The sequence below is a fragment of the Pristiophorus japonicus genome, chromosome 15, assembly GCF_044704955.1.
Source record: "Pristiophorus japonicus isolate sPriJap1 chromosome 15, sPriJap1.hap1, whole genome shotgun sequence".
NCBI lineage: Eukaryota > Metazoa > Chordata > Chondrichthyes > Pristiophoridae > Pristiophorus > Pristiophorus japonicus.
The window spans coordinates 55,987,366-56,003,883 of record NC_091991.1 but is presented as its reverse complement, the minus strand read 5'-3'; the positions used below and the strand labels follow the sequence as shown (position 1 = coordinate 56,003,883).

The 16,518-nt window shown below is 50.5% G+C and overlaps 1 protein-coding gene across 1 annotated transcript in view; it reads right to left on the bottom strand.

Moving 5' to 3' along the window:
* Nucleotides 1–5,318: 5,318 nt before the first annotated feature.
* The window catches only part of LOC139280778 (uncharacterized protein C11orf16 homolog), a 41,113-nt gene continuing 29,913 nt past the window's right edge, over nucleotides 5,319–16,518 (bottom strand). Inside the window, exon 5 of the mRNA XM_070900468.1 lies at nucleotides 5,319–7,049. Coding sequence (XP_070756569.1) covers nucleotides 6,945–7,049 — 105 coding nt within the window. The 3' untranslated portion in view covers nucleotides 5,319–6,944. The remainder of the gene's footprint in view (nucleotides 7,050–16,518) is intronic.

Here is a 16,518-nt window from a genome sequence, read left to right as displayed (position 1 = left end):
CTCTCCTACCCTTTTTCACAACCACCCCTCGAGCTTGCCTGCTCACATGGCCTCGATCACAGATAAGGCCATTTCTGACTACTATCCCCTGGATTGCCCCTGGACAAAATTCTCCCCAGTTATAACTGCACTTTAAAAATCCCAACTCCCTAGCCATTGCCCTTTCATTTGCCACAATACTTCTGCAGCTGTCGATCAAACACTTCTTCACCTCCACCTTTTTGATGCCCTTGTCCCCAGCAAAACCTTTACTCCCATTCTGGTCATTCCCCCTGGTATGACCCTTACCTTCAAGTCCAAGAGGTAATGACTTGAGCATATCTGGCACAATGGATTTAGCCGTCCATCACCAGATCTGGCTGGACCACATCGAGAACTATTCGGCCTTATTCTCCTTTGCTATTCCAGGATGATTGGTAGCCCCATCTTTTCTCCACTACCAATCATCCTTGTAAACCTTTCTCCCCTGCACATTCACCCTCACCTGCAACAAAATGTGTGAGGAGTTCATGGACTCTTTTGTCATTCAGGTTGAGACCATCTGTTTAGCTGCTTCTGCTGTTTCTTTGTTTTTCCCAACAATCCAAACCTCCCACCAGGCTCCCCTTTGCCCTAGCCCTGAACTTGTGTCTTTCTCTAGTTACTCTCCTCTCACCCCTCGGGTCCTTTCCAAGCTCAGCTTGTCCTGCTCCTTTGACCCCATTCCCATTAATCTGCTGACCACCTAACTTCCCATTCTGACATCCATGTTAGCTGACATTGTAACTGGCTCCCTCTCATTAGATACTTTTCCCCTTTTTCAAAACAGCAATAACCACTCCCTCAAAAAAAATCACCTTGCAAACTACTGCCACATCTCCAACCTTCATTTCCTCCCCTTGGTGTCCTCCTTGACATCTCTGCAGCCATTGGCATGATTGGCCACACTATCCTCCTCCATCGCCTCTCTATTGTCCAGCTCAGTGGGACTGCCCTCGTTGGTTTAACTGCTTTCTATCCAATCATAACCAGAACATCTCCAACAGCGGCTTCTCTTCCCGCCCCCGCCCCATTACCTCTGCTGTTTCCCAAGGATCTATCCTTTGCCCCCTCATCTACTTACTGCTCCTCGACATCATCCAAAGACATTGGATCAGCTTTCATCTGTATGCTGACAAGACTCAGTTCCTCCCACCACCTCTCTCAACCCCTCCACAGGCCCTGTGCTGTTGGAGTGCTTGTCTGACATTCAGTTTTGAACAATCCGCAATTTCCTCCAATTAAACATCAGGAAGACGGAAGTCATATCTTCATCCCTGGCTCAAACACCGTATTCTTATCATGGATATCATTTAACACCCAGTCACTGTCTCAACTTGTTTGCAACCTCAGACCCTTTTCAGTCCTGAGTTGAACTTCCAACCTCTGTCACAAAGTCCAGCAAATTTTGCCTCCGTAATATCACCCACCTCTGCCCTACCTCAACCCACCTGCTGCTGAAACTTTCATCCAGGCCTTTGTCACCTCAGATTTGATTATTCCAATGCTCTCCTGGCCAGCCTCCCATCCTCTATGCTCTGTAAACTTCAGCTCATCCAAAGCTCTGCTGCTCATTTCTTGTCCCACTTACCATCACTCCTATCCTCGCTGACCTGCATTGACTCCTGGACTCCCAAAGTTTAAAATTTAAAATGCAAATTTTTGTGTTTAAATCCCATCATGACCTTGCCACTGTCTATATGTTACTTCCTAGAATCATAGAATAATTCAGCACAGAAGGAGGCCATTGTGTTTGGCCTGCCTCTTTGAAAGAGCTATCCAATTAATTCCCCTGCCCTGTTCTTTCCCTACAGCCCTGCAAATATTTCCCCTTAAAGTATTTGTCCAATTCCCTTTTGAAAGCTATTTTTTAACCTGCTTCCGCATTCTTTCAGGCTGTGCATTCCAGATCATAACTTGCTGTATAATTTCTTTTTCCTGATTTCGTCTCTGATTCGTTTGCCAGTGACCTTCAATCTGTGTCCTTTGGTTACTGAACCTTCGGCCACGGAAGCAGTTTTTCCTTATTTACTCTATCAAAACCCTTCATAATTTTGAACACCTCTAACGAATCTCCCCTTAACCTTTTCTGTTGTAAAGAGAACAACCCCAGTCTTTCTAGTTTCTCCACATAACTGAAGTCCTTCATCCCTGGTACCATTCAATAAATGTCCTCTGCACCCTTCTGAAGGCCTTGACATCTAGGTGTGGCACCTAGAATTGGCCACAGTACTCCAGCTGGGGCCTAACCAGTAATTTATAAAGGTTTAGCATAACTTTCTTGCTTTTGTACGCTATGTCCCTATTTATAAAGCCAAGGATCCCATAAGCCTTTTTAACGGCCTTCTCAACTTGTGTACATACGTCCTCAGTGGCTCCCATTGGATCTGCAATGCTGATTTGTGTTTATTTTAGACAGTTGCTACGTGATGTGCTGGATAATTTTTTTTAAATGGGGCGTCCAAGCTGTGGCCCATGGACAACATGCAGTCCCCAAGCCCTGGCAATGCAGCTCTGGAAGCCCGAGCAACTCAGTCTTATTGAGCTTTTATTTCTCATTCTCTAGTTTGACCTGTTTTAATTTTGGAGGTCTGGGAGTTCCTGGCACTGTGGATAAATCTTCAATAAGAACTCCAAGATCAGTTGTTGTCAGCATCCTGAGATATGTGCAAATTAATGGGAATGTGAATTTAAACTTTGAGTCTGAAATTGCTTGCGATTTTAACAGACGTTGCTATAACTCTGACAGCAGTTTAGCAAAATAGTCACAAACTCCATCGGAACCCGAATATGCCGGATCTAGACTAGTGTTGGAGTTTCCACTGGTTTTATTTAGAGTGGAGCCTCCGTCAGCCCAAACAAGCCCACTGGTTCCTGTCTCGTGAGGCAAGAGTGCTATTTCTATGGCAAGCTTTGCTTGTAATACTCTGGTGAATAGTGGGGTAGGCAACTGTCTTATTGGCTAAGATAGAGTGGGATATCCAACCCCAGTTTGGGACATGAGTATCATGAAATTAAGCTGTCTATAAAATATAAAGCTACACTTGCTTTTGACATTTTCAGCCGCAAGTGCATATAGGAGCTTCACAGGGTTCTGGCTGTGCTTAAAAAATGTATGGTTAAATTGAGACGGTACTAATTAAGGTCCCTCGTATAACCATCGTTTTTGGCACAAGATTCACAAATCACTCTTTATAACTGATTCAAACCTACATTGATGTATCAATGTCGAGCATTACTGAAGTCTTTCCTACTTTTTTTGTCACAGCTGGCAGTATTGCTGTCTCCCCCGGCTGCTCTGTTGTTGGGAATAGCAGCTTTGTAATCTGCCTCCTGAATTCAATCTTCCTGGCTTAGAGTTGGGGGAATGCGGTCTTTTTAAAGTGAGGGTTAAGTGTGATCCAAAGTTTTGGCTGAGGAATCGGCTTGGGGTTTGGGTTCGGCTGAATTTATTTCAGAAAGCAATTTTACTTTGTTGGAAGGAAGTGCTATTTTGAGGCAAGGTGCTCTGTACTAGATGGATTTGCCATAGAGAAGGGGCAGGAATCTATTACAGGGGCCGATATGTTTAAGATATTGGCCTTACTGCTGCCCTCCAAACTTTATTGATCATGCTGTTGCTGCTATCTAGGTCAAAGGTTGAAGGATGGAGTCGAAGTTTTGAGTGGGGTCAACCATTACAGGAGCAGGGCCAAAGGTCCTGAAATAAATCAAATTCCACTTTGAACACTGGTTCCACAGTTCAATAACAAAGCAAGGTTGGGCCTGCAACCAGGTAGTAGGAGAAAAGCCTAGGAAGCAGAGCAAAAAGAGCTGAGGGAGGAAGGGGCAGAGTAATTGGAGTTGAGAGAGTGGGATGTGATGAACGGGTGCAGGAAAGTAGAAACCAAATTGAATGGAGCAAGATTAGGTACGGCTGAAAAAAATATATAGTACCGTTGGTGGCAGACCAGAGGGAATCTATATACTGAAAACCTCAGATTTCCTACATTTGCATGGCCTGCCGTAACCAGCATTCATTCAGAGTCCTGTCAATCATGGACCAATCAAATTAATCATATGCTTAACAATAAACAATACGATTGCTACAAAATGAAACTAACAACAATCATGTGATTACTATTGCCCTATGAAATTGCATAGAAGTGTCACTAACGTTTGAAAAGTTGCATGATCACCATTGACCAATACAATTCCTAGAACATAGCACTGACAGATTTTTGATTTGTTCTCTGGATGTGGATGTGGGTGAGAGTGGGAAAGCTGCATCTATTACTTACCTTTAGTTGCCCTGAGAAGGTGTTGGGAAAAGGGAAGGTGCAACGAGACCTGGGTGTCATGGTACATCAGTCATTGAAGGTTGGCATGCAGGTACAGCAGGCAGTTAAGAAAGCAAATGGCATGTTAGCCTTCATAGCGAGGGGATTTGAGTACAGGGGCAGGGAGGTGTTGCTACAGTTGTACAGGGCCTTGGTGAGGCCACACCTGGAGTATTGTGTACAGTTTTGGTCTCCTAACTTGAGGAAGGACATTCTTGCTATTGAGGGAGTGCAGCGAAGGTTCACCAGACTGATTCCCGGGATGGCGGGACTGACCTATCAAGAAAGACTGGATCAACTGGACTTGTATTCACTGGAGTTCAGAAGAATGAGAGGGGATCTCATAGAAACGTTTAAAATTCTGACAGGTTTGGACAGATTAGATGCAGGAAGAATGTTCCCAATGTTAGGGAAGTCCCGAACCAGGGGTCACAGTCTGAGGATAAGGGGTAAGCCATTTAGGACCGAGATGAGGAGAAACTTCTTCACCCAGAGAGTGGTGAACCTGTGGAATTCTCTACCACAGAAAGTTGTTGAGGCCAATTCACTAAATATATTCAAAAAGGAGTTAGATGAAGTCCTTACTACTAAGGGGATCAAGGGGTATGGCGAGAAAGCAGGAATGGGTACTGAAGTTGCATGTTCAGCCATGAACTCATTGAATGGCGGTGCAGGCTCGAAGGGCCGAATGGCCTACTCCTGCACCTATTTTCTATGTTTCTGCTACAGTGACTGTTTTTATAAGTGAGTGATTACCAGAGCAAACCAATCACATAATGTGGGACTGAGACCATCAGTGGCTTTTAACAATAACATTTTTTGTGATAATTTGTCTGGTGCCAGCCTGGAAATTACTAGATTTATTGAATTCAGTTTCACAACTTGACAAAATGAGATTTGAACTCACAACCACTGGTTTGTTTAGTCCAGGACCAAAACCACTACACCACTGAAGCCTATCATTATCATAGGCCAAAGAAATTGCTCAAAAGATCAAAATTTGTTTTATTATTATAGATTGATGTAGCAAACTCTCAAAACAGTATAACTGGTTCATGACATGTATGTGGTCACTGGCAAAAAAATACACAAACCATGAAGGAAATACAGGACTAAATTAGGCATCCAGGAAGCAACTGATCAGCAACTGAGAATGTTGCCTTCAGGTCTTGCACACAATTTCACGATACTGTATAAAACAATGATAACATTTGAGTTTGTGAACTATTATAAAGGAAGACAAGATGAAATAAACATGAAGATTATCTTTAATCAATTACCTTTAAAATGATGCTTTTTGGTTTCAGAAATAAAAGGGACTTCCCTTGAGGTCAGAGTTAGCTTATCAACAGAATTAAATAAAGATTCATCGACAGCTCTTCTGATGGCTCAATAGGTAAATGCTCAGGAAGGTTGCAGGTTAGACACCTGGCCTGTACTGAGTTAGCTGATCAGTAGGGGCACCTATTATTGGGATCAGGAGTAAAATAGCCCAGGTTTCTGTAAATGATTAATATCCAGCTATTCCTGCTGGAAATTGTCATTTATTGATAGCAGGTGAGAATGTCACAATTGGCTGCAATTGTGTCAAAGAACTTTCCAACACTCATTGTCCAGAATGGCTACAGATGACTGCTGGCAAGAATGGAACTGTGCCCCAGCATGAGTCAACCCTTTCAGGTGCAGGGGAAAGGAGGATTCATCTTTATTATTACTGCATCACCTTTTTCTCAGGGGTAGGAGACCATGTGCTCAGGTCGGCAAGATTGGGTGCCTACCATGACTAGGGATGCAGAGTGGCAAACTGTTATTGCTAAAGCTCTACACTCCAAATGGTTGAAACATTGTTCAATGGAATAAGGTGTGCGTCCATAGAGTGGTCAGAAGGACGGTGCTAATGCACTCATGGTTAGTTGTGCTGCTCACCATACCGGTTGGGAGCAGTTTCTGGTATTTGCTCTTTGCTTAGTGAGGGCTCACATCTGCATTTGTCAGTTGTCCAATGACCAAGTATTGACCATTCTCACTATTTAAAAATATAAGTGAGAACAATCACTTCTTCGTCAAGTTGACTAAAATGACATGGCGATCGATGGAAGATCGGAAAGTTTTCTCTTCTCTTTGTGGCTCTTCTGCCCCTTTAAATCTTCGGATGAGTTTTCTACTGCTGCTGGTCTTTTCTATCGTAGGCAAAGGCAGGCCTCCTCTTATGATGGGAATTCTTCCTGGAGCCCATTCTGCATTTTCAATAACCCCCAGGGAAAAAAATCGGGTTACAGTGGTGTCAGTGCGCAGGCGGAAGACTCACCATACCACAATACCGCAGCGAAGTGGGAAATCCAGCCCCTTGTTCAGAACCATGGAGAAATATTTGATAGAGGGGTATGACAGGTTTCGAGGGATATGACACTTGCTAGGAATGGCCAGATGGACAGCAATGGTCTTTCCCAGTCCTGTACATTCCTATGTTTTTTTGTAATGCTGGGTCTACCATTGTACCATTATTTAAGATGGGAAGACCGCAGAAATGATCTCATAAGAGCATGTTCATATGGTATGGATGCAATCTTTGCATTTACTGCTCACGCTCAGTTTTTAGCAAATGTTTTACCTACTCGTGCCCATTTTCATTTTCTGCCCTTGTTGCTTCTGCTGTCTTTCTGTTTGCTTCATGATTTGATTTTGTCCGTTAAACTTACTCTTGAACAATTGCTGAGGAAAGTATATACAAGAAGTTAACATTTCAAATAGTAACAAAAGATTAACCACTTCCTGAAAAAAAACATAAATCTAAAGGACACAAGTACAAAATTCACAACCCTCAATCAAGATCAGAGATTAGAAAAACTGTCACCCCTCCCCCTTCAAAAATAGTGAACTTGTACAGCAAACTCTAAGAAAATATAGTGAATTTGGGGATCAATTAAACAGAATAATCATACACAGGCTCTGGATGGAGTGGGCTTGATGGGCTAGATAGCCTTTTCTTGCTCTGATTTATCTTATGTAGGTGGATTTCCCTGACCTTGCCTGCTCCAGTGCTAGGAGCAGTTCAATGCATGATTGCTGGGACTCACTGCCCAAGCTAACAACATGGTCCAGGGGGCACCTTGCACAGACCCAAACCTGAGCAGGGCCTATATAGGCAAAAGGTGCTGGAGAGCAAGGCACAGTACCTCGGGCCTCAGAACCATCATAATATAGCACTACCAATAGCAATCGCACACAAAGGCCGTGATTTTGCCTACCGAGAGGGGCCCAGTGCGGGCAAGGTAAGTGGCGGGCTGCAATCCCTCTACTGGCTCCATGCCGGCTTCCCCCACGACTTTTCCTTGATGGGACTTGTTAAGCCCACCCTGCAAGGTTCCCAGCCAATTAAAAGGAAGTGGGTCTGATATGTCCTTTGATGATGCGTCATCAGCCGGTTTCCTTAAAGGGACCATGTCCACATTCATTTTGACAGTTGTACTGTCAGGGATCTGCAGCACTAAGGTGCTGCAAACACTGACAATCACTGCACAAAGATGCACGGCTGCACCCAGGCTCTCCCATGTTTATATGTTTATGGAGGGAGTCACAACATGCAGGGAGGTTCTCTTTCCTTCCAATGGGTGGAAAAGACCTTCCCAGGACACCAACACAGCCAGGTTGCACATTGCACAGAAGGGCACAAGCTGGGATGTCGTCAGGAGGACCCGGCTGCAGTGGTGCAAACCTTTCAATGATCTCAGTAGATCACAAAACGTTACTGCAAAGGCACACTCAACTTCATCCTGCTGTGCCATTCATCACATCCCCATCACTCTGCCTTCCCTACCCTACTCCTGCACATCCTTACTCACACCAACTTACCTTGCACCTCCACCTATTCCTCTCTATCTACATCATCACATCCCCATCTCACTACCCACGCCTCACACTCGCCCTCATCCTTGTCTAATCATACCAACCAACAGCACACAACGGTTGGCACTTGGGTCTTTTAGCCAATTTTCATGTAAAGTTTCTGTTAATGTGTTGCCAAACATTGAAATCTTTATTTCAACACTTTGGCTTCTTGGATAGATTTTTATGCTCCTTTGGAAGTTGCTTAGTGAGTTGCACTGAATGGTGAGACATAATGGTATTTCCCGCAATGGTGATGAGTTTGAAAGGAATGGCTTGGGCATTGTAGGGATGCTTTACAGTGCTGGTGTGGGGTGAAGCCAACCTGACGCATCATGTGGCAGCTAGGGTGTACAGCATCATAGAAACATTGAAATTTACAGCGCAGAAGGAGGCCATTTCGGCCCATCGTGTTCACGCTGGACAACAAAGAGCCGCACGGCCCTCAGTCAGCAGCCCTAAAGGTTAAATATAAACCTATGAACAATGGCGGAAAGGTAAAGAGCACCCAGCCCAACCAGTCCACCCCACACGACTGCGACATCCCTTACACTGAAATATTCTACACTCCACCCCAATCGGAGTCATGTGATCTCCTGGGAGAGGCAAAAAACAGATAAAAACCCAGGCCAATTTAGGGAGAAACAAATCTGGGAAAATTCCTCTCCCTCCCGTCCAGGAGATCACCCTGGCCATATTCGATTCCCTACAGTACTTACCATCATACCTGCACTGGCCAACAAGAGGTTATCCAGTCTAATCCCAACTACCAGCTCTAGGTTACTGCACTTCAAGTACCCATCCAAGCATCTCTTAAATGTGGTGAGGGTCTCTGCATCCACCACTCTTCCAGGCAGTGAGTTCCAGATCCCCACAACCCTCTGCATATATAAGCCCCCCCCCTCAAATAACCTCTAAACCTTCCACCAACCACCTTAAAACTATGCCCCCTCGTAATAGACCTCTCCACCAATGGAAATAGGCCCTTGCTATCCACTATATCCGGGCCCCTCAATATTTTGCACAACTCAAAGAGGTCTTTCAACCTCCTCTATTCCAATGAGAACAAACCCAGCCTATCCAATCTGTCCTCATAACTAAGATTCTCCATTCCAGGCAGCATCTCCTCCGCACCCTCTCTAGTGCAATCACGTCCTTCCTTTAATACGGCGACCAGAACTGCACACAGTATTCCAGCTGTGGCTTAACCAAAGTATTATACAATTTAAGCATAACCTCCCTGCTCTTATATTCTATGCCTCAGCCAATAAAGGCAACCATTCCATATGCCTTCTTAACCACCTCATCCACCTGGCCTGCTACCTTCAGGGATCTGTGGACCAATGGTGAGGGGAGCGGGTAGGTCCGAGGGCCTCCTCGTAGGACTGCTCCTGTGCACGGCCAAGGGTGCCATCAGCCGATCCAGGCAGCGGGCGGTCGAGGGGGTCGTTCAACCTGACTGCCTGCCTCTCTTCTGCGCGTACATCCGCGCCAGGGTGTCCTTGGAGATGGAGCACGCGGTGTCCACCGGTACGCTCGCAGCCTTCCGCAAGAGGTGGGCACCGGAGGGAATGGAGTGCATCATCATGCCCGGCAACCAAATTTTAATTTGATTTTATGTTTTAAAGTTTAATTTGTTTTAATTGCCGGTGTTTTTAGTGTCCCCCTCCCCTTTTATAGGGGGCACTTGGAGGAAAAAATATATGATTTTAGTGCCCAAAAAAACTTTAAAAAAAAATAGAAACACAAAAAAAACCAACAAAAAACCACAAAAAAAGGGCCTTGTAAATGTTTGGTGTGCCCCCCAGATCGGGGGGACACGATTTAAGAATTAATGTTTTGGTTTCCTCCCAAAAGAGTTCTGTGGACCAATGGTGGAGCTTTGGAGGCATGACCTATTCAGTTGGAGCTCTGCTGCTGTGAGAGAAGGAGCTACCTGCTTTGCTCCTGTCTGGGAGGCCTAGAGTGAACCCTGAGACCAGCCCAGGAAGAGGAGGAAGGGGCTGGCTTACTACAATTCAACGTCCAGAGGGAGAGGAGGAGAGCAGAAAATTTATCAACTTATTACTACTACAGAGAGTTGGAGAGAGGGGGAAAAGAACAACCTGAGAAAACACCATCCAGTGTGGAAGGAGGGAGAGCCATTTCTACAATCTTCGACAGGTGGGTGTGTTTTGGTGCATTCCCCGAAAGACTTTGTTGTATCGGTGGGGGGAGGAAAGAAGACCATCTCGAGGGCCGGAACATCGCGGTGGGTGTGTTTGTGTGGAAGTGTGTGTGGGGGTCTTGCTTACAGCTAGGCCCCACACACCACTGAAGCACCCCTCCCCCATTGCCTAGCCTGGGATAGCTGGAGCTACCTGGCTGAAGTATTACTAATCACCCTATTTAACATCGTTGAGAGTGTGTGCCTAGGTGGCTCCAGCTGCCCCAGGTGAAGACATCTTCTCCCCCCACCTGAAGACCATCTACAAGGACTGTGTCTTGTTTTTTTTTCCATCATCTGGGGAGTGCACCCCAGAAAAACGCCCACCCATCGCTGTGAGGGGAGACCTGCCCTCGCAGCTTCCCTCTTTCCCAACACCTCTCTCTCTGTCACTCTCTCTGTCTCTCCCCTCTCTCTCTGAGAGCCCCTTTCCTCCTTAAATTAAAGTTAATTAAGACAACTGAGCAGAGGGAGCAAAGCCCCTCCCCATTCGTTAACTAGGGGAGAGGTGTGCCCCATTAAGAGCTCCCTCTGCTCAAAACACTAACGAGGCCAATTAAAGACCATTAAGGCCTGTGACTTTGGGGTAGGTGTAGCCCTTAAAGGGACCACGTGATGGCGACCCCATCCACACCGGTGGCAGGGCCAGCTAAGATGTACGCGCAGGCGGCGTCCACATCCACGGCGCCTCCTGCGCCTCCTGCTGCCCTGCCACCATTTAGACTTATAACAAAAAAACACGGGGTCACGAGCTACACTCACCCCACACTGAGCATCGAGGAGTGCGTGCGGGCGATGGCTGGGGTAGTCGGCCCCTTGGCCATTGTCGCGGCCTCCAAGATGTCTGGGAAGGCTGTATTCTTCCTGGGGTCGGAGCGGGCGGTGTCCCTGGCCCTCGAAAAGGGACTCACGGTGGGCGGGACATTCCTGCCGGTGGACCCTCTCGAGGCCACCGCGCAGAGGGTCATCATTTCTAACGTCCCGCCCTTTGTTCCCGCTGAGCTCCTCCTCCCTCACTGACACCAACTGGGGGAGGTAAGGTCAGGGATCAACCCCATACCGCTCGGCCTCAGGGAGAACAGCCTGCGCCATGTGTTCTCCTTCCGCCGCCAGCTCTTTGTCCGGCTGGCGCGCGAGGAGACGACGGAGGGAAGTTTTAATGTGGTGCACGAGGGGACTGCCTACCGCGTCTTTTGGACGTCGGACGGCGTGCGGTGCCATGCCTGCAGGGAGGTGGGGCACGTTCGCAAGAACTGCCCCGCCTCCAAGGCCACCAAACCACCGAGGGCGGCCAAGGCTGGCGAGGCCGCCACCCCTACCCCTATTTGCGTCCGCGTACCGGGCTGTTTGCTGTACCTCGTGCGGTCGACGGGCCGGCTGCTGGCGACGACCTCCCGGAGGGGGACGGGGACTCGGTGGAGGACGCGGGAGAAGATCTGGAGTCCATCGCCAGTGAGGCGGTGGATCTCCTCGTGCCCGCCGCTGAGTCCCCCCTCATTCCTGCAAAGGAACTCTGGGACTTTTTGGTCCAGAGCCCGGGTCGCCGCAACCAAGCCCGTCTGGCCCTGGAAAAATGGTCCGAGCCGGGGCTGCTCGTCACGTCCGTCCGTGCCGCCGCTAAAACCATGGCCGCGGGCGGGCCCTTATCAAAGGCGCAAGGCCTTGAGCTGCGCCGGCTCAAAAGGTTCCTCGCTGGGCTGCGGAGGGAGTGGAGTTCAACAAACGACTCCACTCCGCCCCCCCCACAATAGATTAGGTAGAGGTTGCACTATGCTTTTGCCATGAAGATAACCATAGCCAGCCTCAACATCAACGGCGGCAGAGAGGCACGCCGTAGATTTAACAATTTTTCGCTCCTGCGGGAGGGGAAATATGCGGTGTGCTTCCTGCAAGAAACCCACACCGTTCCGGGAGACGAAGCCATGTGGCTCCTGGAATGGCAAGGAGAGGTCCGCATGAGCCACCTCACCGCCACGTCTAGTGGGGTGGCCACCTTGTTGGCACCGCATTTTCAGCCGGAGATCTTGGGGGTCGAGAGGCCCGTGCCAGGCCGCTTGCTGCACGTCACGGTTCACCTGGGGGACGTGCCGCTCCATCTCGTGAACGTGTACGCCCCTCAGCCCGGCCCGCAGCAAACGCGCTTCTTTGAAGAGGTGTCCGCTCTTCTTGGCTCTGTCGACGTCGGCGACTGCATTGTCCTCGGGGGGGATTTTAACTGCACCCTCGAGGCGAGGGACCGCTCCGGTGCCCCGCAGAGCATGACGGTGATCGAGAAGTTGAGGGACCTGGTCGGGTCCTTCGACTTGGTGGACGTCTGGCGAAATCTCCACCCCGACTCCAGCGCCTTGACTTGGGTGAGGCCTGGAGTAGGATGTTCCAGAGTGGACCGCCTTTACGTGTCTCGGGCGTACGTTTCCTGCGTCCCGGCGGACTCCATGCGACTGGTGCCGTGTTCGGACCACCACCTGGTGTGGGCGTAGCTCGCTTCGCTCCGCGCGAGGACGGGGTCCGCGTACTGGCATTTTAACAACCGGCTGCTGGAGGACGTGCGGTTCCAGGACTCGTTCCGTCGTTTCTGGGCCGACTGGAGAAGGAAGCAGGGGGGCGTCTCCTCCTTGAGGCTATGGTGGGACGTGGGCAAGGCTCACATCCGCGTCTTCTGTCAAGAGTACGCGAGGGGATCGACCAAGAGGCGGGCGGCCAGCGTCGGGCGCCTAGAAAAAGAGGTGCTCGACCTGGAGTCCCGTCTCGGTCAAGTCGTCGAGGACCCGGCCCTGCGGATAGTGTACGAAGTGAAGAAGGCCGCGCTGAAGGACCTGCAGCTCGTCGGGTCCCGAGGCGCGATCGTGAGGTCGCGGATCCGGTTCCTGCGGGATCTGGACCGCGGCTCCCCCTTCTTCTACTCGCTGGAAAAAAGACAGAGTGTCCGTAAGCATCTCTTGATGCTGCTGGCCGACGACGGCTCTCTCGTCTCGGATCCGGAGGGCGTCAACAACAGGGCCCGTGAATATTACGGGGCTCTGTTCTCTCCGGAGCCGTCCAGCGAGGAAGCGCGTAGAGTTTTGTGGGAGGACCTGCCGAAGGTCGGCCCGGAGGGCGCCGAAAATCTGGAAGCTCCGCTAAGCCTGGCAGAGCTGACCGGCGCCCTCGACCGGCTCTCGAGGGGAAAAGCCCCGGGGCTGGACGGGCTGACCGTGGAGCCGTCCTGGGGGGCGACTACGCGCGGGTCCTGCGGGAAAGTCTGGCGACCGGGGAGATGCCCCTCTCTTGGCGCAGGGCAGTCATCGTCCTGCTGCCTAAGAAGGGCGATCTCCGCCTCCTTAAGAACTGGCGCCCGGTCTCCCTCCTCAGCATGCTCTACAAAATCTTCGCTAGGGCGATGTCTGCTCGCCTTGGCGCCGTGCTGGACCACATGATCCACCCCAACCAGTCCGACACGGTCCCGGGCCAGACAATCCACGATAACATCCATCTGGTCCGGGACCTCATCCATCATTCCCAGGAGGCTGGTCTGTCGATCGCCTTCCTATCTCTTGACCAAGAGAAGGCGTTCGACAGGGTGGATCACGACTATCTGTTCGGAACTCTGCGCGCTTTCGGGTTCGGGACGCATTTCGTCGCCCGGATCCGACTTTTGTACGCCGCCGCGGAGTGTCTGATAAAGGTTAACGGGTCCTTGACAGCGCCCCTTCGCTTTGGGAGAGGGGTGAGCCAGGGATGCCCCATGTCCGGCCAGTTATATGCCATCTGCGTGGAGCCTTTCCTGCGCCTCCTGCGGACGAGGTTGACGGGACTGGCTCTGCAAGGGCCGGGCGTGGAGGTCGTCCTCTCGGCTTACGCCGATGACGTGCTCCTCGCGGTAGAGGATCCCGCTGACCTGCGGAGGATGCGTGAGTGCCAGGAGATTTACTCGGCCGCATCCTCCGCCAGGATCAACTGGGATAAATGTTCCGGACTCCTGGTGAGTCAGTGGCGGGTGGACTCCCTGCCGGAGGAGCTCAGGCCTTTTGCCTGGAGCATGACCCATCTCCTCTATCTGGGAGTCTACCTTAGCCCCGACGAGGAAGCCTGGCCGGCGAACTGGCAAGAGCTGGAGGCCAAGGTCGCCGCTCGCCTAGGGCGCTGGACAGGACTGCTCCGAGTGCTGTCCTACAGGGGTCGAGCGCTAGTCATAAACCAGCTGGTGGCCGCCATGTTGTGGTACCGGCTGGTCACTTTGACCCCTCCCCCTGCGTTTGTCACCAAGATACAGAAGAAGCTGGTGGACTTCTTCTGGAACAACAGGAAGCACTGGGTCTCTGCCGCGGTCTTGAGTCTCCCGCTTGGGGAGGGCAGTCAGTTGTTGGTGTGCGTCAGCACCCAGCTCGCGACTTTCCGTCTTCAGACCCTGCAGAGATACCTTTACGTCGAGCCCCCTCCGGTGGCGTGCTCTGGTGACGTACTTCTTCCGCCAGCAGCACGGCCTCAACTATGACACGCAGCTCCTGTTTGTGAGCTTGGGGGGCGTCAGGACCGCCTTCCAGGAGCTGCCTGTCTTTTACAAGGAACTCACCAGGGTCTGGAACAAAGTCTCCACCAAGCGCAGCTCTCCAGCAGCTGGAGTGGCGGCTGTCCTGCAGGAGCCGCTGCTCGGGAATCCGTACCTCCACGACCAAGGTTTTAGGTGGCAGTCGGACGAGAGGGCTGTGGCTGGTGAGGTGACCAGGGTCGGACCTGCTCGATGGCGGAGGAGCGGGCTGGATGGCGCCAGACACGCTGGTGCGGCGCCTAAATTCTGCCAACGTCTGCCGCGCGGCCGATGCCATCGAGTTGCTAAAAACAGCTCTGGGCCCCGACTCCGTTAGGTGCATCGAGGAGGCTCAAGCACGTGGGGAAATCCCGTCTGAACTGACCCCCGTCCGGACGGAATTCCTCATCGGCGCCAAACCCCAGAACCTCCCTCGGGAGCCGGTGCCTCACAACTTGAGCCGCCTCGAGGAAATCCCCTCCGTGCCTTTCAGTTCCGCGCGGAGGGGTTTCCTGTACGGGCTGCTCCTGCACACTCTCAACTTTGCCATCCTCGCCTGCCGTCCGGACACGCCATGGCGTACCATCTTGCCATCCGGAGGAGGCGGGGGTCCCCGATGGAGGGCACGCTACGCGGGAGTCCTCCCAGTATTTATCGGGGACTTGGCCTGGAGGGTGGTGCACGGAGCAGTGCCGTGCAATAAATTTTTAAGCCAGTTCACGGGCTCCCAGGCCGCCTGCAATTTCTGCGGTCTGGAATAGTCCATGTTCCATGTTTTTATTGAATGCACAAGGTTGCAGCCCCTGTTTTATTATTTAAAGGGGCTGCTCCTGAAATTCTGGCTGCACTTCAGTCCCACACTCCTGATCTTTGGGCACCCTGTGCGGAGGGGAGCGGGTAGGTCCGAGGGCCTCCTCGTAGGACTGCTCCTGGGCACGGCCAAGGGTGCCATCAGCCGGTCCAGGCAGCGGTACCGGTCGAGGGGGTCGTTCATCCTGACTGCCTGCCTCTCTTCCGCGCGTACATCCGCGCCAGGGTGTCCTTGGAGATGGAGCACGCGGTGTCCACCGGTACGCTCGCAGCCTTCCGCGAGAGGTGGGCGCCGGAGGGACTGGAGTGCATCGTTACCCCCGGCAACCAAATTTTAATTTGATTTTATGTTTTAAAATTTAATTTTTTTAATTGCCGGTGTTTTTTAGTGTCCCCCGTCCCCCTCCCCTTTTGTAGGGGGCACTTGGAGGAAAAAAAAAGATATATATATGATTTTAGTGCCCAAAAAAAAACTTTAAAAAAAAACAAAAACACAAAAAAAAACACAAAAAAAGGGCCTTGTAAATGTTTGGTGTGCCCCCCCAGATCGGGGGGACACGATTTAAGGATTAATGTTTCAGTTTCCTCCCAAAAGAGTTCTGTGGACAAGCACGCCAAGGTCCCTTTTTTCATCTACACTATTAAGTGGCCTACCGCTTAATGTGCATACCCTTTCCTTATTAGCTCTCCCAAAGAGGACTGGAAAATGATGGTCACGGCCTCTGCTATTTCCTCTTTTACTTCGCTCAAAAGCCTGGGATGCATTTCATCTG